This window comes from Oryx dammah, unplaced genomic scaffold (assembly GCF_014754425.2).
Source record: "Oryx dammah isolate SB20612 unplaced genomic scaffold, SCBI_Odam_1.1 HiC_scaffold_10, whole genome shotgun sequence".
Classification (NCBI taxonomy): domain Eukaryota; kingdom Metazoa; phylum Chordata; class Mammalia; order Artiodactyla; family Bovidae; genus Oryx; species Oryx dammah.
In genome coordinates, this window is record NW_024070194.1 from 72,645,147 (window position 1) to 72,671,208 (window position 26,062).

At 47.4% G+C, this 26,062-nt stretch overlaps 1 protein-coding gene across 2 annotated transcripts in view; it reads left to right on the forward strand.

Annotated features, from left to right (window-relative positions):
* KIF16B (kinesin family member 16B) overlaps positions 1–26,062 on the forward strand; it is a 289,681-nt gene that overhangs the window by 198,815 nt on the left and 64,804 nt on the right. For both annotated transcript variants that reach the window (XM_040248276.1, XM_040248274.1), the window contains one exon: positions 12,897–13,019. In XM_040248276.1, the coding sequence (XP_040104210.1) occupies positions 12,897–13,019 (123 nt within the window). The remainder of the gene's footprint in view (positions 1–12,896; positions 13,020–26,062) is intronic.

The following is a 26,062-nucleotide window of genomic DNA, read 5'->3' on the forward strand; positions in this document are numbered from 1 at the left end:
GAACCCGAGTACTTCCCAATGTGTTAGGAACCCTGCCTGTTTATGGACCGTGCTGGCGGTGGCACAGAGGAAGCACTCCTGGTTGGGTAGCTTATTTCTCCAGTGGCTTGTCAGACCAGGGTTTATTTGGGCATACGATTTGTAAGGCTTTTCTTGTATTTTCTTCCACTGAGGGACTTGTCCTTCCCATACACTCCTAAATTAAAAAATAAAAAAAAAAAAAAAGCAAAACTAGGAGGTGGTAGAAATCTTACGTCACTGAACAGAATGAGCGACGGAGGGGTGGATGTCCTACAGGAGACGGACCATCTCACCCTCCAGCCGACCCTTCCGGGAATAATGCTGTCTTCCTTTGAACGTCCGACTCCTCAGGAGATGACCTTGTGAAGAAAAGGATGTTGCCTTTCACTTCTAGTCTGTAGCAGGCTGGCCATGAGCCTTTTGTGGTCCTGGTTTGCAAACACCATAATGGTGCTCTAACCAGGGCAGATGTACACAAAGGATGCCCATGAAACAAACCCAGAGGCCAGAGAAACACATGCGAGGTTAGAATACTTGTCAGTTTCTCATTCACGTTAATTATGCTCCCGGCTACTCTTACATTTTGGACATTTACTCAAGGACTTATTTTCACAACTAAATTTGCCCCCTGGAAAATTGAATCAAAGGCCTTAGAATTCTGTCTTTTTTATTTTTTAAGAGTAGAATATTAGACCAAGAAATGGATACTGTGGGTCACTCCCATCTAACATATTTCTATCAAAATACTTGGCAATCTATAAGATATGAAATATGGAAATTGATGCTTTGTATGTGAATCAGATCCTCTATTCTGAAATCATGAGTCAATCAAGGCGAATGGCTTTGGTTATCGATTGAACCTCTGCATTAATCCATACAATAAAACCAGTGACCACAGGAATCTTCATTCTCGCAAAAAGAATCGCAAAAGATGCCACAGCCCCCTTTCACCTGTTTTTGACAGAAGAGCTGTCCTGCCCCATTGCTGCCCAGAGACGTCACTGATGCCCCTGGCCGAGAGGAGAGGGGGGAGGTGGACCAGAAGCACCACTGGAGCCTGCCCGTGACCCGGAGCATCCCCGGCCCGTCTGCCTGCTGCTCAGCGCCGGGCTGGGGAGCAAACCAGTGGGGGGCTTGGCCCTCGGAGGACAAGCCATCACACAGCAGCAGTTGTAACAGAGGCGACTCTCGGCCAGAATGCCTCGACCTCACTGAAACCTCTCCTTGTAGCAAAAGCAGCACCAGTGGTGCGGGACATTTTCATGGTGAGTCAGAAAGCCTCAGCGAGCTGACGCATCCTCAAGGTGGACCCAGCCCGGGGCTCACGTCCAGCTGGACTTGGCTGCAGCACACATCCCAGGAAGTGTCCGTGGATGGCAGGGGCGAGCAGACCAGGTGGAGCCAGCTCCTCTGCTTCGTCTCTGAAAGGGTCCCCCGGGCCAGTGTCCCCCCAGCAGCACTGGCCTCCAAGCTCCGCTGGGAGGAGGCAGCAGCTGGAGTAGTGAGCTCTCCGGGGTCCCTGATGACTGTCGAGCCAGAGGAAAGCTGTGGGTTGGGGTTCGTTTACCAGTGGGTCTCAGACCTTTACAAAGACACCAGGAGCCACCTGCTGCAGGCAGGCGCAGAGGCCATCGGCCAAGCCCGGCTCGTGGGCAGCCTGTGGGACCCCAGCCAGCTCGCATCGCAGGCAGCGACCTTCCTCACGAGGCTGCCGATTCTGAAGCTGTCACCCCTGCACAGGCTGCTGGAGATAGGTGGGGCAGCAGCAGAAGCTGTTTCCCTCCCCAAGGAAGGTCAGGGTGGCAGCAGGGATGAGGCAGGGGCCGTGGGGCGGGCAGGGAACCTGGTGCCCTACCGAGCCCTGGGCTGGCCCGCTGGCCCCACAGCCACTGAGTTCCCAGGCTCCTCACTGGACTCTGTCTCCTGCCTGGAACTGGAAGGTGCCAGAAGGGGCTCCGTGTTTAAGCAGACCCTTGTGCAATTCCCAGACCAAATGCTGAAACTTCAAGAATGCCCTTTAACAGACTTCCTTGAGCTGGTGGCCGGTTCCCTACCAGAACTCTGGGGCAACACAGATGTACCCCGAGGCATGTACTGGCTGGCGGTGGCCAACTGCGCGGAGCCAGTGCCCCGGCCCGCATGCTTGCTCCTGTTCGGCTCTGTGCTATACGCGCTGGTTCTGGACTCCCCGGGCTCCGTGGGCGTGTTTCACGCCCTGCCCCTCTCTGGGCTCCAGGATATTCAGGTTGGCTTCGGTGGGCAGAGCGTTCGGCTCCTGGGCTCTGCAGAGAATCTGCTGCTCACCGTGTTTACTTACAACAAGAACCTCTGCCAGCAAATATGCCGGGACCTCCTATGTGTCCTTGCGTCTGCGTCCGAGGCCGCTGGCTGTGCTGAGCATCCTTTGTTCCGGGAAGATCTGGTCCAGCTCTCCCTTGACTGGAAGGCAGAAATCCCTGACTTAGTTTTGGCAAACGGAGTCCGGATATCATCCAGGTTCCAGAATACCCTGGTGGACCTGATCTACTTCCTTCACGGGAACCTGGGCGCCGCGCCCCATCTCTGGCGGAGACTCAGCTCTTGCTCTACACGACGGTCAGAGTCGAGGGTGATTCTGGCCAAGGCCCCTGCCAGTCGCTCGTCCTTCTGAACACGCACGTGGCCCTGGTGAGGGAAGACCGCGTGTTCCATCCTCTCAGCCCCGCCCTGAGCTCTCCGCCCCCAGGAACGCGGTTTGATGTGGTCAGATGCCGAGCCTTAAGTGAATTCAGATGCCTCATCATTCCAGAGACAAAGACATCATTCACCCTCGAACTCGTCTTCCTCCAAAACCTCAGACGCCAGTCAGATTCAGGAAGCGGTGCCTCCCGGCGCCCTCAGGAAGCCCGGAAGGATCAGCCATGCACCAGCACCTTGGATCTGCAGGGCGGCGGGGATGTGGTCCCTGAGGTCTGGAAACTGACCTTCAACTCTCGGGACGAGGCTCTGTGGCTGACCTCACACTTGACGAGGCTCTAGGGAGGAGGCTTGTAACAGTACTCTGCATGGTTTCGTAGACTGTTGGTAGAATAAACACGATGACAGCCGTCCAGGGCTATGAATAGCTCAGTGTGGCTAATTGATTTGAAACTGGAAAAATGCAGACCTCTCTAAATTGGAAATGTAAAAATGTTAAATATCTCCTTTGAAATTAAAACAAACAATAGCTGAGCACTGATAAAATACCTTTCTCACCACCTTCCCTCACTTTCCTGAATGTCAGCCTTGTAAATCGGGTCCGCCTCATTGTTTGTGAGGTGCTGGAAGCACATAGGGGTATGTTGACTTGTGGTCGTGTACCTTGGTGTCTGTCGGTTTCTGCCGGATGCCAGCAGGCGGATGTGAGCTGCCTGAGCAGATGTCTGGTCTGGCAGCTCCCTTCCCAGTGTCCTCCACTGGCTGAGGTTAGGACAGCTCTGTCTCAGAGCCTGATAGTGAAGGCTTCCGCCAGCCTTCCCCAGGGACCCCGAGGGTTTGCAACGCCTGCCCCCTCCCATAACACGTGGGATGGAGGCAGTGCTGTGCCCTGCTGGGTCTCCTTCAGGGCATTGCCTTTGTCGTCCTCCACTCAGACTTCCGGCCCCTTCCTTTCCATCCTGTGGTTTAGTTCCTCCCTCGTCAGCTCAGTTTTGACTGTTCTCCCCGCTGGGCCATGTGGCCCTACGTTCCAGTCCTTTCTCTGAGCTTCCGCGTTTCTCTCCTAGAAAGGCTCTTCAGCTTTGGGTAAGTGTCTAGGTTGCTGCGGCTGTCTCATCAGATGGAGGCCTCCCTGAAGGCATCCAGCGCTTGCCTGCCACCCCCCAGCTTCCTCTCAGCCTGCACATCCCTCTCAACGTCTAACCACAGGGCCCTGCGTTCCCTGCTTCTGGGGGGAGCTCACGCCATGTCAGCCTGGGTCGGCTCCTCTCCGCTCCGGGTACCATCCAGCTGCCCTCCTCTTGCATAAGTGGCTTAGAGCCGGCTCTTCAGAGCCTCTCCTCTGGTGGGCCCCTTCCTGTGCCCCCATCTCTGGTCAACTTCCTATGAGGCGGCTTGCACGTTTTGTGTTTATGTTTTCCGGCATCTGACCCCAGGTTGCTATGCTTCTCTTCTCCTGTTTTCAAGTTCGAGTGTTCTCCTAGCTTCCAGAGTCTCGGGAGGAAGGAGGCCCCCTCCCTTCACCCTTTCTCCGCTCTTTCGCTTCAGCTGGCAGCTGCCTTGCAGCGCGTCCTCTGCTCGCGACCTGGCCTGCAAGGACCACTTTCTATTCCGGTCGGGTCTTTGCATCACAGACAGTAGAAATGATGTAGCCCCACACTTCATTTCTTTTCCTCGTTGAGTGGGCCAGTGCCAAGCTGATCCGTCCAGAGACTGACCCTCTGCCTCTGGCCAGGAAGCGCAGCTCCTCCCTCCTCCCCATCAGAGCTGACTACAAGCTGCTGAACTTGCCCTGCGTTTCCAGCTTTGGTTTTCCTCTCCCCAGATTCTGGGGGAGGGATCGGGGAGAGGCAGGACCTAGGAGACTGTGTCAGGGTCCACACTGCTGGCTGCAGCCTGGCTGGTGGTGGCCAAGCGAGGTCTTTTATCTTTTTGGAGAAAGTAGAATTCCTATGTTTTTTCCTTTTCCTGTGGAGCTTGTTTTTAACCCTTCCATAACCCCTTCCCCCCGCCAACACACACAGGCGCACACTCTCACACATGCACACGCATTCACACCCTTTTGCCTTATACGTGAAGACTTTTGACTCTGTGATAAAGACATCATTAGAATTAGTTTGTTGACACAACTGAGTGACTGAACAACAACAACTAATTAAGTGCTAAAAAAAAAAAAAACATCGTTGTCTGCTTGGCTGGTGGATCTTCTATCACAGAAAAAACTTCCAAAATGAACCAGAGTAGTCTTCTGATATCCTATCAACAATATTTCTCTGGATTTTAATCAAGTATTTTCTTGCATGTTCTTTATGAGAACAGAGGGAATGATCATGAGGAGCAGAGAGAGCAGAGGGTAAGATCCCAGAGAAGGATAGCGTGGTTGGGGAAGAAGTAGTACATAGGCGGTCCGTTTAGCAGAGTGATACACATTAGACAGGCTTGCTCATCCTCATAGGGAAAGAAGCAGGACTCCACCATGTTATAAGCTATGCTCTTTAATGTTGTCCATAGACGGAGCGTGCAGCGACGTGAGTGCTGCATACAGGTCACATTGTCGGTTATGACAAAAGTCTGCTCTGTGAGCCACGTAGCCTGAAATGAGGGCTACGACTACAAAACAGAAGCATCCTCCGGGCAATTCAGATTCCACCTGTCACTTCATTTCACCTAAGCATACGTTTCACCTTGAGATCAAATGTGGTCCTGATGTGAGGATCTGATTTACCGTCATGAATTGACTGTTAAGGGTGTCAGGAGGCCGGGAGAAGCCAGTGGAGGGACGTGTGCCCCCCTTATCCTCCATGACTTCGATCCTAGGGCCTCTCTCTGGCTCACAGGTTCCTTTTCCCGGGTTCTGAGCCTGGAATGCTGCTGCAGGGGAGCAGGTGTGGCAGCTTTGGCATCCAGCCTGAGGTACCATCTTCTCAGTGGTAATGAGCTTCTGTATCAGGAAAAAAAAAAAAAAAAAAAAACTAGGCTCATCCATACTTCATTATGTGGCAGTTTGCATTATCATACTGTAGGCATGAACACTTAACATTACAGAGCTTGTCACTGTGTTCTAGACAATACCTCTTTGAGTCCTTTTGAAATGGCAGTTTCATCTGAATTTGATTAAAATCCATTTTGCTCACAGCTGCCTGTTGTGCAGACTTGTGGATGGCACGGTGAATTTATTTAGTCTTTGTTGAAAAACACTTCAAAACAGTTTGTCTACCCATTCTCATTACTTTAAAAAAATGTGCATGCGTCCTTTGGAGAGAATGCTTATGCCTTCCAGCAGTAGTAATTACAGTAATTTTTATTTACATTCTTTTTCCTAGATGGATTAAAGTTCTGAATGATAACTAGATTAGAGCGCTTTCATTAATACTTCTTAGATAGTCAAGTGGTCTTGTTGGGCAGACTAGTTTCTGATGAGATCGTTGCTGATTGAGTTACACAGCCTCCACTGCTCACTTTTTAGTTAATACTGCTTCCTTCCTTAACATACCTTTTGTGATGGATGTTATATCAGTCAGCTGTTGCCAAGTATCAGGCAACCCTCAAAATTTTAGTGACTTCCAAAAAAAAGAAAGCTTTTATCTCTCACTAATAGATTGTAGCTGAACCGAGGCACCTCTGCTCAGCCAGGGTCATCTGTAACTCAGCTAGGACTGGTCTGTACCACCTGTCTCACTTCGGGGTCTGTGTGGAAGGGGCAGTGGCCATGAAGTTGATGATAGAAGCAGGAAAAGACAGCCATGCATCGTGTCTGCCAGCACCCTGTTGGCCAACACAGGTCACACACCCTCGTCGAAAGCCAGGGGCCAGGAAGAGCATACTCCATTCACCAAGAAGCCAGGGTGGGAGTCTCTTCCCCCACTTCCTCCTCTGGCTACAAGAGAGAGAATTGGGACCACACACAGATGCATTCAGTCGCGTTTGTTTCCCAAGGTTCTCTTGGCAATGAGTTCAGGTAAGACTTGTAGGACCTCTCCCTGATGGAAGTGTTGAGCCTCAGTCATCAGTTGAACATATTTCCCAGTTCAGTCTTCGCTTAACCCCTCCATGGGCTGATTTTCGCCTGCCTCTGAAGCAGTTTATTCACTGGGATCTGCCCTCACTGTTAGGGGATTCCCCTGGTGGCTCAGATGGTAAAGACTCCACCTGTAATGTAGGAGACCAGTTTCAATCCCTGGGTTGGGAAGATCCCCCGAGGAAGGGGATGGCTACCCACTCCAGCGTTCTTGCCTGGAGAATCCCATGGACGGAGGAGCCTGGCGGGTTGCAATCCATGGGTTCACAAAGAGTCAGACGCGACTGAGTACCTTTCACTTTTTCTCACTGTTAGACCGTTCTTCCCATAATCCTCCTTACTGTGACCTCCATCTGCAGTCCGTCCATCGGTGGCCGCTCTGTGGCAGAATGGAGCAGGTCTGTTCCACAATTGTATTATACCAACAGCCTTCCAGGGACACAGTGCCTGCTCTCACCTCCTCTGGTTTTTCTTCTTCTGCGGCCAACGTTCTTTAGTTCCCCTACTGGTTCCTACATAACACAGATTCCGAGCTACCAACATCCAGTCACTTATTAAGGATGCACTCTTGTAATTTTTTTTTAAACTCCTTTATAAGAAATGAAACTGAATAATTGAGTTAGTAAGAAGGAAAGAGATTCTGTTACAAGTCAGCGCTCACGTTGTTTCTTCTGTCATCTCATTAAAATCCCTCGTTGCTGAGGATGCAGTGGATCGCGGTGGTAACAGTCCCGACCGCCCTTTGTATGGTGATTTATAGCCTACTGAGTTCTTTCCTACGTGCTGTTCCGTTGGGGCCCCACTGCGATCCTGCTAGGATGGGGAGAGTGTTGATTTCCATTTCGTGTCTGCACTTGATTGAGAACTGGAACTCAAACCCAGACCTGACTCTGGGACGGATATTCTTGCCAGAGTCATCTCCTGGTCATGCTTATTCTTGACAGTTCCTTTATACATTTTTTTCTTGATTTGTCTTTTCATAGGCTTGAATGATTAATTGGAAGAACTGCTGATTTTTTTTCCTGACTTGTAACATTTTTCTTGGAATTCTAGACATTAAAGATTATGTCTCTCTTTATAAGTTTTGTTTTTCAAAGAATGGCCTTGCAAGTTTCTCAGCAATTCCATTGTTTCTTGGTATGCTTTACACCTCCTTTTTGCTCTCTGCATTTTAGCTCTTACAGAAGAAAAGCTGGGATATAACCATTGTGGCATATAGTACAGATAACCTTGTGTGCTCCAAGTTGCTCCTTTAGTTGGCAGGTTAAACAGTATACTCTATAGAAACATAGAAGCATGGTGATAGAGTCCCTGCCAGTCCCCCACTTTAGTTTCTCCTGGACCTGAGAATTCAGCACGGTTTGAGAAGTCAGCCATTGACTGACGAGTGGCGCTTTCCATGGGTCATTAAAGACACCACAGAACCAGGAGGAAGATCACCTGTTTTTCCCTCCTTGCTTTGCTGCTCCTAGACTCATGTTTGGTGATGAGAGCCATGTGACAGCTGCTGCCGCATCCTCAGTGAGTCACTCTAAACCTGTTATTTAGTCTTTTTTAAACTGTCCATCTAACAGTGGGTTATCCATTGTTAACAATGGGCCATTCAACTTATCTTTGGGCTAGAGAAAGATGGGGACATTTTTAATTGTTTCAAGTTGAATCATTCATAAGATATTCAGTATTTCCAAACCTTGAGACAAATGTCAGTCATCTCAGATGTGGATGAAATAAGATTCGGATTTACCGTAAGGTCTTTCTAGCCTCAAGATATTCCACACGAGTCTATGTCTAGTACAGTTGGTTATTTTCTGGCTCATTTATCCTTGATGATATATAGCTGTATAGCAAAAGGACAGAAATACTCCTTTATTTGAAAACTCATATTTCTGTGTCCTGCGGTGAGTATTCTGAAGTCACTTTAAAGTAAGGCACAGTTTCGGTTGTTTCTGCACGTCAGCCAGTTGTCAGGCCCCAACCTCGACAGGGGTCGTACCGGGAGCAGGTATGCCACATGCCTTAGCAGATCTGGGTCAGCGGCAGGTACAGAGCCTTCCGAGTGGCATGGGGCCAGCCCCAGGTCCCTTCTTGGCACAGGGAGGCTTCACCTTCTGCAGGCATGCAAGCATGTCTTGGCTTTCTGCCACATTGCATAAGGTACACCTCCTCACACAGGCCGCCTTTGTGCCCTGTTTCTTGTGGCGTGGCTCATACTTGAGAAGGTCCTTGCTGCCTATGCCCCAGACCCCAATTTTCAAATTGGGGGGGGGTCACAGTAGGTGCCTGATGCAGAGACCTCTAGTTAAAACTATCACTGTGGCACATGTGGTTGAAAAAGGAAGGGTTAGAAATATGTGCTATCCTGGGAACAGAGAAAGGGGAACCGCTGCTGCTGCTGCTAAGTCGCTTCAGTCGTGTCCGACTCTGTGTGACCCCACAGATGGCAGCCCACCAGGCTCCCCCGTCCCTGGGATTCTCCAGGCAAGAACACTGGAGTGGGTTGCCATTTCCTTCTCCAATGCGTGAAAGTGAAAAGTGAAAGTGAAGTCGCTCAGTCGTGTCCGACTCTTAGCGACCCCTTGGACTGCAGCCCACCAGGCTCCTCCATCCATGGGATTTTCCAGGCAAGAGGACTGGAGTGGAGTGCCATTGCCTTCTCCAGGGGAACCGCTAGTTTTGTTAAATCTGATAAAAGCCCAAGTTTGCCTGTATTTTAAAAGCAAAGCATGGATATTTAGCTAACATCACCCAGCCGTCCTGAGGCCTGACCTTGTCATAGTTACAGCATATACTGAATTCAACCATCTGGTTTGTAATTAGAGCATTCAGGGGAGAATGCTGATGCCTCCCTGTGGGATCGGTCCACTCCATGCCCTCTGCAGTGCCGACAGCTATTCTAGTGGATGCTAATGCCGCTTCCTATTAATTTCCTTAATTTGCTCCTTTTGGAGGAGACACAGCCTGAGTAAGGAAGAGAAGCTTCTAACTTGAATATTATAACTTAAACATATCCTGTGATCTATCTGCTTCCTTTGGCTGAGGACCAGACTATAGTATTTCTCTGACACTGGGAAAATAGTGTATTTGTTGACACTGGACATTGTTTTGGCAAAAGCTATCCGAAGAAAATACTTCTCTGTATCTTATTTTAAAAAGTGGTATTTCTTGTGTATAGAAATGTAATCTAGGTTACTGATTATGTACTTTTCCTTGACCTTTTATTTCTAAATAGAGCCACTCTGTGGTGCGTTTAAACTTGCTTGACACACCCCACGTGTTTCTCCAGCTCTCCTGCGAGACGAGCTTCCACACTACAGCCTTTCTTGTTTTGTCTCCTCCTAGCGTGTTGTGCCACTGGCTTCCCCTTCCCAGTCTTAAGACGACTCTTTGCCCCATGTAGAGAAACTGTGACTAATTCCAAAATCAGTAATTCCATAGATATTTAAAAGCTCTCACAGAAAACAGGATATGATATGATGCTGCCTGCATTTACAGTAAAACTCACGATATTCAAAATATAACTGCTTTCAAATAAAAAAATAAATTTGGCAGACATTTGTGTTAACTTTCCTTCCTGCCCAACAGAAGTGTAGTTTAGGATAATGTCAGGAACCCTGCACAGTATATCCTGAGAATTCAACATTTTACATCTTGTTGACTTCAAAACAGCATCTAAAAATTCCATCGCAGCAGTGATTCAGTGGAAACACATACTCGTGGTTTTTCTCTATAGTTATGCTCAAATGTCTTTGGATTCCTGACTTATTCTTCAGTTATTCATTTCTGCAGGTGTTTATTTCTCTCCACCTGTTAATATTTAATTACTGTGAAACCAGTGAGATTGAAGTAAACTGTGGCCCCAGATGTTAGTGGGAATGCTGACAATATTTCTAGTCCTTGACGTACAAAACAATGAAGAGAAATATCCTCTTCTCAAAGAAGGGATCAGTCATTCTTTACTGTCTGGTCCCAAACAGGGCAGTGGCTTTGTGTACCGTCCAGTAGAACCACCTGTTGTACACGTGTGCATGCTGGGGTGGAAAGGGCTGTCCTGGATTTAGGTGAGTTGCCCGATAAGATCCGTTTTCTCCCAGGTTACTGGTCTGTACAGTATTCATATACTTGTTAAATATGAAGGCAGTGATTTTTTTTTTCTTTAAAGGATTTATGAGCCTGTGCTTCAAGCAACTTTTTTTTTTTTCCATTAGGAATTTCCACTATGGTTTCTGACACCAAGGATAGCTAAAGAGAGGTGTACCATTGCAATAAAATAAATGGTTTTTATCTTGGGTAACCAGCTGTGCAGTGAAAAACTAAGACACTCTAAAGGGCTCTGGTAACTTCATATCGTGCCAGGATGTTTGCAGTGTCAGCTGGATGAAAGGAGCCATTTGAGGCAAATCCCACACCTCTGTGTCTCCCAGAGACCTGCCTTTCACACCCATAGCAAAGCTGGGCCTTTCATGCTCTGCCTGGCTGAGACGCCAAGGGCCCAGGACCCCTTCCTGCCAGAGGGAGAGGGAGCTTGTTGCCCCTGTTGTCTTTGTGGTCAAATAAGTAAATTTAATAATCGTGGGGCCTCCATCTATTGTGTGTGTGCTGAGGTGTTTATTAGCTCAGTTTATCTCAGGTGGACAGATTTACTTTAAACTGTCTTGAAAGCTACAGAGTGAGGCCAGTCAGAGAAAGACCAGTACGGTATGATATCACTTATATGTGGAATCTAAAAAATAATACAGATGAACCTGTATGTAGAATAGAAACAGACTCACAGACACAGAAAACAAACTTATCACTACTTAAAGGGAAAAGATAAGAGGATAAATTGGGAATTTGGGATTATCAGATTCCCCCCATTATATATAAAATAGACAGTAAGAACTTACTCCATACTCAGAGAACTATATTCAGTAACTTGTAATAACCTATAATAAAAAAGAATCTGAAAAATATTTGTAACTGGATCACTTTGTATACCTGAAACTAAGACAGTATTGTAAATCAACTCTAATTAAAGAAATAAAATACAAGAGTGGGGGTGTGTGTGTGTAACTGAATCACTTTGCTCGATACCTGAAACTTACCCAGCTTTGTAAATCAACTATACTCCAATAAAAAGTTAAAAATATGTAAATTAATACATAAAGGTCATGCTAGCAGTGCAGTGGTGATATACGTGGGCTTTCTCAGTTCCCCTGAGTTTGAATCCTGGCTTTTAGCACTTCCCATTTTTCTAAACTCTTACACGTTACCCACACTCTGCATTGGGGCCTCTTATCTGATAAATTGGGTGAATAATGCTTCTTGCCTCATGGGGAGGGCCAGGAGGATTAAATGAAACGACACAGTTGAACTGTTTAACACAGTTCTAGTTAACAGTAAATATTCAGTAGATGCTAACAGTAATTATGATTTTAATGATTTTATTACTGCTGTTTCAAAAACGTGTTTTGTAGTGTTTCGTAAAGCTCTCCATTGGTGTTAACGATAAGGATTGTTCAGCCGATCTCCTCCCATTCACACTTAAGAGAATTCCTTTTTTTTTTTTTTTTTTTTTGGCCTCTTCCTCAAACTCCTCCTTGACACCATCCAGACCATAGACATTTGTTGGGAGCTCAGTTGATTATTAATCAGATGGAGCCTAAAAAAAACACTTTGGATTGTTTTAATTGTGGTTTAAAGAGCTTTTCATACTATACTGTCTTATAAAAACGCCTGGAAGTTAAAACTAAAGTGAATGTGAATAAAATCTCCAGCTTTGGAGCTTTATGTACAACAAGCAGTCTCGTAGTCTGTGAAGTAAAAAGGTGTTATTCAGTGATTAAGACTTTCTGAAAAGATTCTGGCTTATATCATTTATATTTTTTTAAGTCAGGATATGTCATCTGTTCTTCTTTGTCTACTCATTCTTGTAAATTGAAAGGAACATCAAAGCCAGACAACATTTGGGAATGCTTTTGCGCTACCTTTGTGGACTGGTATCTCTTAAGCAATGGTCTTTTGTCATGAGAGAGACTTAGCATTTCTCTTTCAAAGGAAACCGTCATTTTTCTAAATAAACTCTGCTGGTTGGATGTTCTTTTCTTTGCTCGAAACTGTTTTCTTACGCCTGCCTGGGGCGGGGTATTTGCAGTGCAGTGATCTTGGTCTCTCTTTGTTCTTCCATCCAATGTGCCTTTGATAGCGGATGGTTTCCCGCTCTTTGGGAGCAAATCCAGATGACCTGAAGGACCCCATCAAAATCAGTATCCCCCGCTATGTTCTCTGCGGCCAAGGGAAGGACGAGCACTTCGAGTTTGAGGTCAAGGTAAGTGTCCCTTCATCGCTCTTCTGGAGGCTGGAGGCGTGAGGCTCTGCAGTGCTTTTTTTTTGTAAAAGGAAATACTGCTACACCAGCACATGTGGTTTTGTACAATACTGGTCTTGTCCTTCTTTAAGCCAGTATGTGAAAGTCTGGCCTGGAGCAGGTGGAGGGAAGGTGGTGGTGGATGGGGAATCAGGCCCACATGGACATTGCTGTTACCTCCCAGGCCCACAGGTGAGGTCACCAGCCACCCCGGACTGCCAGGGTTTCCTGCTCTGGGCATGGACGGTGCTACGCCTCAGGGAACTACCTAGTGCCCAGGCAAACCAGGACAGTTGGGCCATCCTACCATGGACTTAGGCTCCATGTTTTTTAATCTGTTAGAGCAAGAATAATAATATTTATGTCACAGGGATGCTAAGTGCGTATAAAAGGCTGACTCCAGTTTTTGGTATATGATAAAGAATAATACATTATAGCTGTTGCTGTTATTCCTACTGCTGTTTTCATTGTTGTTTCTGTTATTAGTGAGTAGGAAGCTTTCCTAATCTGTTATTTGACTTATTGGACTTTTCAGGAAGAGACATGCCTGTCTCCTTACCTCATCCTTCCCCAGATAATGACTTCATCTTATTTCTAGTGGCGTTCCATCGACTCATACGCTTCATTACACACTGCTGGCCGCCATCCTCTCATCAGGGAATTGGTGGGTAATTGCACTTCCCTTTTGAGGATGAGCGAGGGTGTTGCTGTCATGGCGCCCACTGGAATCACCAGTATCTGTCTGCGGGAGGGCCGTCCTGGAGGTGGTTTTGGTCGCCAGAGTCTGGATGTTGAGTTCTCTAAACTTGGATTCTACTGCGGCTGACTGAGTGACCCAAAGTCTTCACCTTCCTTGAGCTTCGGTTTCCTCACTGGTGAAATGAGGAAATCGGATATGACCAGGGGTTTCCAGGTTTCTATTCAGCGAACCCTTTGAACAGAGACTCTCATATGAGGAGGACACTGTAGAAGCAGATGAGCACGGACGGATCAGCGTGGGGGGATCCTGAAGCCAGCCCACCCTCCCCCAGCACTTCCCCCACCTCCTAGGTGCCCCTCAGGGGAGCCCTCAGGCTCTGGGGGACCCCTCCCTTTAGGCATGTGTATTCTTTCTGTCTTCCTGGAGAAATAATGCAAATAACTTACCTAATTAATCAAAGTTTTTAGATTCTTCTCCCTACTGATTATCCCTCCCCCCCACCACCATGTTTTTACAAAACTTGTGCCTTAATTTATATGTTTGAGGTGTCTGTTGAGAAGGCATGATTGTTGTGTGGTAGTGGTGCTGGTTGAATTTGGCCAGATTCTGCAGTTTCTTATTAAATGTTCCATCGTGTCCTTAACCCAGTGTTTCTACTGCCCCTGACCTAATGCCTGATTCCTGCCCTGTTTCTTTTCTCAGCCATTTGAAATTGTGTGTCTGTAAGGAGAAGGCAATGGCATCCCACTCCAGTACTCTTGCCTGGAGAATCCCATGGATGGAGGAGCCTGGTAGGCTGCAGTCCATGGGGTGGTGAAGAGTCCGACACGAGTGAGCGACTTCACTTTCACTTTTCACTTTCATGCATTGGAGAAGGACATGGCAACCCACTCCAGTGTTCTTGCCTGGAGAATCCCAGGGATGGGGGAGCCTGGTGAGCTGCCGTCTATAGGGTTGCACAGAGTCAGACACGACTGAAGCGATTTAGCAGTAGCAGCAGCAGCAAAGGTCCATTTGGGGCTTCCCTGGCGGCTCTGCAGTAAAGAATCTGCCTGCAATGCCAGAAATGCGGGTTCTATCCCTGGGTTGGGAAGATCTCCTAGAGGAGGAAATGGCAACCCACTCCAGTATTCTTGCCTGGAAAATCCTATGGACAGAGGAGCCTAGTGGGCTACAGTTCATGGGGTTACAAACCAGTTGGACACAACTTAATGACTAAAGAACAACAAAAAGTTCCATTTGTACCTATGTGTTATATGTTGGATTGGCCCAAAAGTTCGCTGTGAGTTTCTCCATGTAAGGCATATTTATATATATTTTTTCTATATTTTTAAACTAGAGGGTAAAGAGTGACTTTCACCAACTCAGAATTCTTCCAGACTCACAGCACTGGAGGACATGTAATGATTATGGTTGGTACAGAGATGTCTTTTATTTTAGTGGATAAATGTGCTAATAAAGTATAATTATTAGATTGATTTCATGAATAGAACCTAAGACATGAGTAAAGAACATACTTAATTCTTTTTAACTGAGTTGATTTAAATGAAAATTGTACGCAGATTACAGACTGGCCATATGCAAATCGGGCCAAAATTGTGATGCAACTGTAAAGGCAAATTAGAGAGACATGAAATATCTGGAGCCTTTCAGAATCCCAGCTGTGCTCTGAGCTGATTAAAGCCCTGTCGAAGGCATGTCATTGCTCTGCTTCCTTCTGTTCCCATCCCAGGTGCTGTCATTACTAGCCCCAGGACTGGACTGTTAGCATTTGCCTGGAGAATTCCCAGTTCTTTACAGAGGAAGGGCTGCGTCGTGTATTCTCAGGGCAGTGGCCTGAGGGCCTCACGTTCCTGTAGGGCGCACCCTGTCCACAGCACTATCAGGGTCCAGTCCTAGACACAAACATGAGAATATGCTGTCCCTCCCTTGGCAGGACAGACAAAAGTTTCTGGGCTCCAGTAGAAGCAGAGCTGCTGGAGAAGTGCTGGGGGATGGGTATTCCCCCTCCAGGTAACCTCGCTGTGCCTCGTCTGTGAAATGGGGCTGAGGGAGCCTGTGGGCTGGCTTGGTTTGAGGACTGTAAGAGCTTTTGTATGTGAAAGGCTTGGAATAGGGCCGGCCACATTCTAAGTACTGGATAAGGTGTTGAGAATGAGTGAGATTTTACTCTTGGAAATCCCTTAATGACTTTCATCTTTAAGACTGTTTGGGTTTTGTTGTTGTTGTTGTTGTTGTTGTTGTTTTTCTCCCTCAGTGTTCTGAGTTTGAAAATGAACTTTGCTAACCATTTCCTGGGCGTCTCTGGTAGCACTAGTGGTAAAGAACCTGCCCTGCACAATGCAAGAGGCACAAGAGACACAGGTTCTGTCCCTGGGTTGGGAAGATCCCCTGGAGGAGGAAATGGCAACCCACTCCAGTATTCTTGCCTGGAGAGTCAATGCTAAAGGAAATCAATCTTGAATATTCATTGGAGAGACTGATGCTGAAGCTCCAATACTTTGACCACCTGATGCAAAGAGCTGACTCATTGGAAAAGATCTTGATGCTGGGAAAGATTGAGGGCAGGAGGAGAAAGGTATGACACAGGTTGAGATGGTCGAATGGCATCACCGACTCAGTGGACATGAGTTTGAGCAAGCTCCGGGAGTTGAGTTGGTGAAGGACAGGGCAGCCTGGCGTGCTGCAGTCCATGGGGTTGCAAAGAGTGGGCATAACTGAGTGACTGAGCAACAGCAGCCACCATCTCCTTCCATCACTTTATTTCGTGCATAGGCAATGTTTTCTAGAACAGGTCATCACACTTAGGGTAGTATTTTAACTGCTACTAAATTCTGTTAGTGAACCAATAGTTTTAAAAAGAAAAGGTAAAAAATAACTATTTTTTGAAAAAAAAATGTTTAGTCTTAGATCTCCTTATATATGATGCAGTATGTAATATGATCGTATATTTTATATCAGGCTCATTTAAGGGGCCGAGCTGACTCAGGTACATGTCCCCTGGGTGTGCGTCCCCAGTGGTTGAAGTGGCAGGTCCCCGAGAGCCCAGGAGGACACCAGTGTGCAGAGTGACAACTGCGGAGAACGTGTCTCTCAGCTTCTCCCTCCTCCTTCCTGTCCTCCACCTCCTACCTTCCCGCCCACTCTGCTGTAGACAGAATTGATTAGTTATTTACATTCTATCTTCCTGTCCATTTTCACCTCCAGTCCGATCACTCCAGCTCTCCAACGTGGTCTGTTCATTGCCAAACGAAGCAGTGATGATCCTTGTTAAAGGAATATTTGAGTTTGGCTGCAGGGCTGGGGACCTTTGGGCAGAGAGGGGGCCAAAATGCTTATCTTCTTGTCCACAAGGCGTCCTGAGGAACTTTCCATCACTGAACTTTAAAATGAGGGGGTGGGGAAAAAGAGTTTTTAATTTAAAAGGACGTTTATATCCTCTTTATTTGGGGGATTAAAAACAACTTTTATAAACTGTGAGAATGGATACATATAAGGTTTTGGGGTTTTGGTCAAATTTGTAATTTTTGAATCAACTTCGTTTAGGCATTATTTACACCCAGTGAAATACCCCATTTTAAGTATAGTTTGATGAGCTTTGACATATATGTACACCCAAATCAGGCACCCCAATCAACGTTTAGAACGTCTCATTCACTCTAGAAATTTTCTAATAGCACAGGAAAACACTGATCTGCTCTCTGTAATTATAGATTCCTCGGGTCTGTTGCGGTGTGTGGAGGGGATGTGTCGACCAGAGGCAGAGGCATTCACTCTCTTGTGTCTGGCCACTTCCTCTCACAAGCCTTTTAGAGTCGCATCCACACAGTTAAGTGAAACAGTAGTTTGTTGCTTGTTATTGCTTAACAGCACCCCACTGTGGCTGCATCACAGCTGGTGGGGTAGTGTCTGTTTTGACATTCTCATCTGACAGTACAGGAAGCTGTCATCTCCATGCCCCCCCCAACCCTATTTTATTGACCCTGAAGGACACATGCTTGGAAAGCCCTGGGTGAAGACGTCATCGAGTGAAGTCAGACCTGCCGGTGTCTCCCAGTAGCACGTCCTTCTGGAGCTGTGTCCGCGTGTATGTCGAGGTGTGCATCCCACCAGCTGCTGTCAGCAGCAGACAAGCTGTGGGCGTGCAGCCTGGCTCCTCTTGGCGAAGAGCACATAGTGTGCTGCACCCCATGGGCTGTGGTGGGCGGATCAGCTGGACGCAGTAGCTTGGTGCAAATGTAACTGCAGTTTCGGACCGCGAACTTTTAATTTATTTCAATGAGGCTTAAACATATCTTCGCTAATGAAAATAGGAATGATGAGGCAACACATTTTGGCCAATGAGAAATAAGTTTGTTTATTCCTGTAGCATAAAAATCCACGCCTCAGGATTTGATGAACTCTTGGAAAGCATTTTCTGCCTCCTGCTGGTTGTGGAAGTGCTTTCCCTGCAAAAAGCTGTTGAGATGCTTAAAGAAGTGGTAGTCGGTTGGTGAGGGTCAGGTGAATGTGGTGGATGAGGCAAAACTTTGTAGCCCAGTTCGTTCAACTTTTGAAGCGTTGCTTGTGTGACGTGCGGTCAGGGTGTTGTGGTGGAGAAGAGTTGGGCCCTTTTTGTTGACCAGTACTGGCTGCAGGTATTGTGGTCTGTGCATCTCATCGATTTGCTGAGCATACTTCTTAGATGTAACGGTTTTGCTGGGATTCAGAAAGCTGTAGTAGATCAGACCAGCAGACAGCGACCATGACTTTTTGGGGTGCAAGTTTGGGTTTGGGAGCTGCTTTGGAGCTGCTGCTTGGTCCAGCCACTGAGCTAGTTGTCACTGGTTGTCGAATAAAATCCACTGTTACTGATTTTCGGTCAGCTGACGAGGCCTCCACTTACTGAGCTTTTTCACCTTTGCACTTTGCTTCAAATGCCGAATGACCGTGGAATGGTCAATGTTGATTTCTTCAGCACCTTCTCCTGTAGTTGTAAGAGGATCAGCTTCAATGATGGCTCTCAGTGGGTCATGTCAACTTCAGATGGCTGGCTGCTGCGCCCCTCATCTTCAAGGCTCTTGTGTCCTTTGTAAAACTTCTTTAACCACCACCACACTGTATGTTCTTCAGCAGTTCCGGGGCCAAAAGTTTTGTGGATGTTGCGAGTTGTCTCTGGGGCTTTACCACCCATTTTGAACTCAAATAAGAAAATTGCTCAAATTTGCTTTTTGTCTAACATCATTTCCATAGTCTAAAATAAATATAAAATACATGGCAAGTAATAAGTCATTAGCAAAAAACATAAAGTGAGAAATGCACATTAAAATGATGTATAACATTACTACATTTATTTAAGAATGTATTCCAGTATCAAACAGCAGAGTTCAACAGTGCAAAACTGCAATTACTTTTGCACCAACCTAATACATGTATAGTCCATGATGGCATGTAGCTGCAGCCATCACAAGTTCCTCCACTACCTAGACCACAGCTGCTGCTGCTGCTGCTAAGTCGCTTCAGTCGTGTCTGACTCTGTGTGACCCCATAAACGGCAGCCCACCAGGCTCCCCCGTCCCTGGGATTCTCCAGGCAAGAACACTGGAGTGGGTTGCCATTTCCTTCTCCAATGCATGAAAGTGAAAAGTGAAAGTGAAGTCGCTCAGTCGTGTCCAACTCTTCGAGACTCCATGGACTGCAGCACGCCAGGCTCCTCCGCCCATGGGATTTTGCAGGCAAGAGCACTGGAGTGGGGTGCCATTGCCTTCTCCAAGACCACAGCAGGTCAACTTAAAACTCCTGCTTCCACTGCTTTTCAGTGACTGACACATGAAATCAGTGACCCTGTATTATACTCGCCATCCTCAGTTAGCTAGGACCAGACTGGGTGGAATTTAATTTTTTAGTTGCATTTCAGCACGGCACAAAATCCGTGGTTATGGCTAACAGAGGCGGTCATGCTCTTATGTTGCAGAAACAAGGCAAGGTTTCCAGCATAATTTTAAATTGCCTACCGTACATGTTAACATGATAATATAAAGAAATGACCTAACACTAGTATTTTAAAAAAAAAAACCAACACTTTGTTTCCTGAGGCTTTTTATTCCTGTAAAACTGGAAATAACCTCACCCCACCCCACTCAACCCCTTACCTGCTGGCCATAGCAGGTGTCACAGCCATACTTCCACTTTCTTTTCTTTTCTCGTTCCTTCTGGTGTTTAGCACTGGTCTTCCCCCCACCCCCACCGCCCCCGCAGGTGTCCGTTCCATGGACCCTCATCAGCCCGTGCAGCCCTGAGGCTCCAGCCCTTCCCCAGGGCCAGATGACTGTCGCACGAGCCGGCTCAAAGTGGACGTGATCACAGCTCAGCACTTTCTGTCTCTGCCATTCTTATTGTTCTATCACGTTGATTTCTTCCATCTTCAGCCTGTCTTATAGGTGATGGGCCTATATTTAGCCCGTCTTATGAGTTCTGCCATTTCTCGCATGCTGCTTGCTTACTCAGCTGTTCTGACACATTCTGTGCGATTTGCCTGCATCTCACAAGCCTCACTCTCGTCTCCTGGCTGTGCTCAGCCCCTGTCGGGCTCCGTCCATCCCCTGGAACTGAATGTGCCGGGTGGTCTGTGGGTCCCCGCTGCGCTCCCTGTTTCTACACTCACAGGGCCTCTTGGACTTTGCTTCCTGTCTGATCCCTACAGGCGACTGAGTCTGCAGCCTTGCTTCAAGTTTGGACACTAACACGTATCAGGCACCTGCCTTGTCCCAGGCACTTTGTAGACACTTCCCCAGCTGTGGAAAATGTACCAGAAAGGGGGTGCTATTTACATTTGATGAGCTCTTAAGTGACTTGCCCGAGGCCACACAGCTACTATGTAGAGCGCTACATCACTTCAGTCGTGTCCGGCTCTTTGTGACGCCATGGACTGTAGCCCGCCAGGCTCCTCTGTCCATGGGATTCTCCAGGCTAGAATACTGGAGTGGGTTGCCATTCCCTTCTCCAGGGGATCTTCCCCGCCCAGGGATCAAACCCGAGTCACTTACGTCTCCTGCTTTGGCAGGTGGGTTCTTTACCACTAGCGCCAGCTGGCAAGCCCATCACTAAGTAGGTGGAGGTACCGAATGCCCGTGGGGTCAAAGCCAGCCATTCAGGTTCCTGAGCTCACGCGTCTTCAGGGACCTCCACGGTGTCATTGCTCCCTGTACGTTCTGGAAGCTGAGGCCATGTCTTAGTGCTGCCCCCACATGGGGACCATTTCCACAGCCTCGTTTGTATTCGAGTGTCACCATCATTTCTGTGTGCACTTTCACTTCTGTCATGAAGTCTAGGCCGGGTCACGTGCACTCTGGGAACTGGGGCTGTTAAAGTGTTGACAGACTTGGAGAATTTGATAGTGGATAGACCTGCCAGGAGAAATGCCCAGAAAATGTGCAGTTTGGGAGCTGAAGAAATCACATTTAGAATCAGGGAAATGTCTCTTTATTTGGCAGAACAGAAATAAGAGCCATTCCGGTCTGTTAGATAAACTGTGCACACATACATCTTCTAGAAACACCCCCAACTTGGCAGAATATAAATGTTGGGAAGGATTCGTGTGTTGGCCTCTGAACCTCTGCTTATTAGTAACTGATAGATGGTCTCCCCGCGTGCGCGTTCACAGAGGTGGGATGGATGGGCCGTCGCATGAGCTGTGGTTCATCTAGATTCAAATAGTTAGTGGGTGAACTATTTTCAAACATAAATATCAAGTGGAAGAAATAAAATTAGGACTTAAGAGAATCATATATTATCCTAAATTTTTTTTTTTAAGCATGCCTCCCATCTCTTTGAGAATGTCTTTCACTTAAAAAAAAAGAATAAACATTTTTCCTGTCCCCTATTTTAATACAAAACAACTCATCTTTCATGTTGTTTTTACTTGGGCAGTTGTTTATCTTCACTAAGGCAATACTGCACGCATGAGAAATGGTGAAGAATTGATGAGATTGATTCATAAGCCCAGAGGAAGAGCAGTTATCACCTTGTGATCCTACCTTGAATTTCCATTTCAAATTTGTTTTTGTGCTATAAGAATCTATTAATATTTCTTCATTTCAGAATTTGGGGAGTTTTACATCTCTTCCTAGGATAAAATTTGTTTTAAAAGAAATCACAAAATGGTTTGAACTCCCTTTTTGCAGTTGCTGTCCACAGGTGCCTGGCCTTTCAGTATGTGTAATAAAAGGGTTTCTTCAGTAAGATGACCCTGGGCACAGCAGTTACTGTGTACTGAGTGCTCCAACACTTTGCTGGTTGCTTCACTTTGTTTAGTTCAGCTATAGGTTAGGTGTTAGCTATAGATTAGGATTTGGGGATCTCCAAAATCACTGCAGATGGTGACTGCAGCCATGAAATTAAAAGACGCTTACTCCTTGAAAGGAAAGTTATGACCAACCTAGACAGCATATTATAAAGCAGAGACATTACTTTGCCAACAAAGGTCTGTCTAGTCAAGGCTATGGTTTTTCCAGTGGTCATGTATGGATGCGAGAGTTGGACTGTGAAGAAAGCTGAGCACCGAAGAATTGATGCTTTTGAACTGTGGTGTTGGAGAAGACTCTTGAGAGTCCGTTGGACTTCAAGGAGATCCAACCAGTCCATCCTAAAGGAGATCAATCCTGGGTGTTCATTGGAAGGACTGATGCTGAGGCTGAAACTCCAATACTTTGGCCACCTGATGTGAAGAAGTGACTCATTGGAAAAGACCCTGATGCGGGGAGGGATTGGGGGCAAGAGGAGAAGGAGATGACAGAGGATGAGATGGCTGGATGGCATCACCGACTCGATGGACGTGAGTTTGAGTGAACTCTGAGAGTTGGTGATGGACAGGGAGGCCTGGTGTGCTGTGATTCATGGGGTCACAAAGAGTCGGACATGACTGAGCAACTGAACTGAGGAGTCCATTTTACAGATGGAAAAACTAAGGCTGGAGGAGTTGCATAATTTCACCAGAGTCACACAGCTAATTAGTGACTGGGCTGCAGTCAGGATCCAGGTCTGTCTTAGTCCAGAGCCTTTTTCCATTCTCCAGTGATGACTACTGGATAATTCGGTGCATTTGGTGCTTTGCCTCTGAATATCTGAGTAATTTGAAGGAACATTGTTTAGGCTGTCATCCTCCCAATTTACCACAATTTTAAGGTAGAACAATTCTGCCTGTTCCTCACCTCTTTCAGAGGTGTTAGGGAAGGGAGCAGTACTCCTTAATAATGATCTTGGATTTGAAAGGCATCCATCTCATCAGAACATTCCAATCTTTCGACATTCTTTCAAATTTACTTTCAAGTTACTGTATGCTGCTGCTGCTAAGTTGCTTCAGTCGTGTCTGACTCTGTGCGACCCCATAGATGGCAGCCCACTAGGCTCCCCTGTCCCTGGGATTCTCCAGGCAGGAATACTGGAGTGAGTTGCCATTTCCTTCTCTGTATAAAGTTAAGTATATTGAGATAAATGGTGTTATCCTTATTTTGAAGGTTCATTCCTTCTGGTTATTGTAGAAGGCTGAGGTTTGGGCCAGCTCCAAAGCCTTGTTTGATTTTGCATCACATCCTGCCATGCAGAGTGCTCTGTAACCAGCAGTGGGCTGCCAGGCCCCTGTCTGCCTGGCGCACTGGCCTCAGACCAGGTCCAGGAGCCAGAGGCTCCGAGGCACCTTCTTTACTTGCTGGTGATGCATCTACATGTCTGGGGCACTTCCCGCATAACAAAGCAGAGTGACGTTATATCTGCATGGCTTTCTGGAATCTTCATTCTCTAAGCCCAGTAGCCTCCCTTCCAGATTATCAGCAGGTGGGGGTAAATCTAGGGTTGGACCTTAGACCTCCCTCTCCTCCCACACTGCGCTGCCTCTAAGACCGTCTCCTCCTGCCAGGGCCCGTCATGTTCCCACAGGTGCAGAGGAGATGGGATTTCTGTAGTTGGTGGAGCTCTAGTTCAAGTTCACAGAGACTGCAGTGGAGGGGATGCGAGCTCAGCTCAGGAACTCACGATGTGGTCAGAGGACATGGTTCAGATGGCACCCATCCCTCTGCCTCCAGTACCCTGGACAGTCGCTGACACGGTGTCTTTTCCTTCTTGTCCACTGGGCTGAGAGCTCAGCACTCCTTTGGGTCCCTAGAAAGAAAAGTACGTTCGCTTTGCTGCAGTTTCCCCAGGGAGCCAGAGGAGGAAGAACATTGTACATCTCAGAGCAAATAACAGAAAATACCCCTTTAGACAGTTAGGTTCTCCCCAGAGTACCAGCACCCCCCCTTTCCTAGATGGCCCCTGGGAGCTCCAGCTGCTGCCCGCCCCCCTGCTAAGGGTGGGGGGTGTCAGCTCCAACCCCCTTTCTTGGCCTATGTCCCCACGCCTGCCTGCATACACGGAGAAAAGATGTTCAGAAACAAAAGTCTGCTCAGTTAATAGAACCCACACTTTAAAGGCAGTTCAGAGACCACCTCTTGTTTCTTGATGTGTTTTTTTTTTTAGTTATTTCTCACCTACCTGTGCTCATTCTTAACTCCCAAATCATTTATCACTAAACCAAGGCTCCTCTCTCCAAAGGAATCTGGTGAATGCCATTTTTAAAAAATTTTTATGATTTCTTTACTTTCTTATCTCCTCTAGCACCTGTTGCCCAAAAGCTTTAGACATTTATAGGTAAATCAGAGAAGGCCTGAGCTGCAGATCATTCTACTGCCCACAGTTCAAGATAGAAAAAGGGAATGGGGAAATCACAGACAAGTGTGTAACAAGGAGACTTTGGGCTCCACTGTCTTTATTATTCATCCACTTATTATTTAAGAAGTTTTTATTTGGTACCTGTGACACTTCTTTCTAAGAGCATACTTGAAGTACTCTTGCCTGGAAGATCCCATGGATGAAGGAGCCTGGTGGGCTGCAGTCCATGGGGTCGCGAAGAGTCAGACACGACTGAGCGACTTCACTTTCCCTTTTCACTTTCATGCATTGGAGAAGGAAATGGCAACCCACTCCAGTGTTCTTGCCTGGAGAATCCCAGGGACGGGGGAGCCTAGTGGGCTGCCGTCTCTGGGGTCGCACAGAGTCGGACACGACTGAAGCGATTTAGCAGCAGCAGCAGCAGCCAAAGTATCAAGACATTGAGGAACAGAAGAGCTGAATAATTGGTTCACATCCTCTAAGGTCAGTGAAATGGGAGAAAGAGTCCAGAGCAAGGGGGATCTTGAAGGGCACCCAGGAAGACTTAGGTTTTCTGTTCCCGCATGGGAGGGGGAGGGGGAGCAGGGTGCTGGGACATGCCCATGCTCAGATGAGCTCAGATGATGCTTTGGAAACAGGAAGTAGTATTGCTTGAGGTCGGCGCTGGGGGGTGGCTTTCAGGCAGAAGCCTAGGAGGCTGATGAAGGGAGGGGGAAGGATGGTAGCAACAGCGTCTTTCTTAGATGGGTGAAGCGACTGCTCAGAAGCTGGGCTTGGGTGACCCTAGTCATCTCAGTAAAATATCACTGTCTGTGAGAATTGAAAATACAGAACATTTAGAAATTCTCTTCACAGAAAGTGTAATTTAGAAGGATTTCCTTGTAGGAGTGACTGCAGAGTTAAGACGTGAAAGTCGCTCAGTCGCGTCCGACTCTTTGGGACCCCGTGGACTATACTCCATGGAATTCTCCAGGACAGAATACTGAAATGGGTAGCCTTTCCCTTCTCCACGGGATCTTCCCAACCGAGGGCTGAACCCACATTGCAGGCGAATTATCTACCAGCTGAGCCACAAGGGAAGCCCAAGAGTACTGGAGTGCAGAGTTAAGATAGCACATGTTTAGGGTCAGTGTTCCCTGCCTTTCTGTGGAGGGGCTGTGGGACTGTCTGTAGCAGTGCTGGGCAGCACACAGGAGAGAACGGGATTATTCTGACGGGGCTCCACCAGAAGACCTAGGGAGCCAGAGAGCTGGGGGCAGGAAGAGTGACCTGGAGTTCGGCCTGGGCTCTCGGCGAGTGATCGGAGGAGGAGAAGGGCTGGGAGACCGTGAGAGGCTGGGGCATCATAGCAGAGGCAGACAGCGGATGCAGCACACGGGTTGAGCATCCCCGTGGAAATCCCAGCACACTGGGCCGAGTGTTCTCGGAAAGCCTAGGCCGTCCTAGAGGTGGACCAGGGTGAGGAGGCCCGTGTGGCCGACCGATTAACGGGATCTGGCTTCTCCTCCTGCCTCCTGGGCAGTTCTGTTTGGTGTTTGAGGAGAATTTAATTAATGTATTAATGCTTGCTGTTACACAGATTCAGATATTTGTAATATGTTCGTGTTTCCTCAAGCATGTT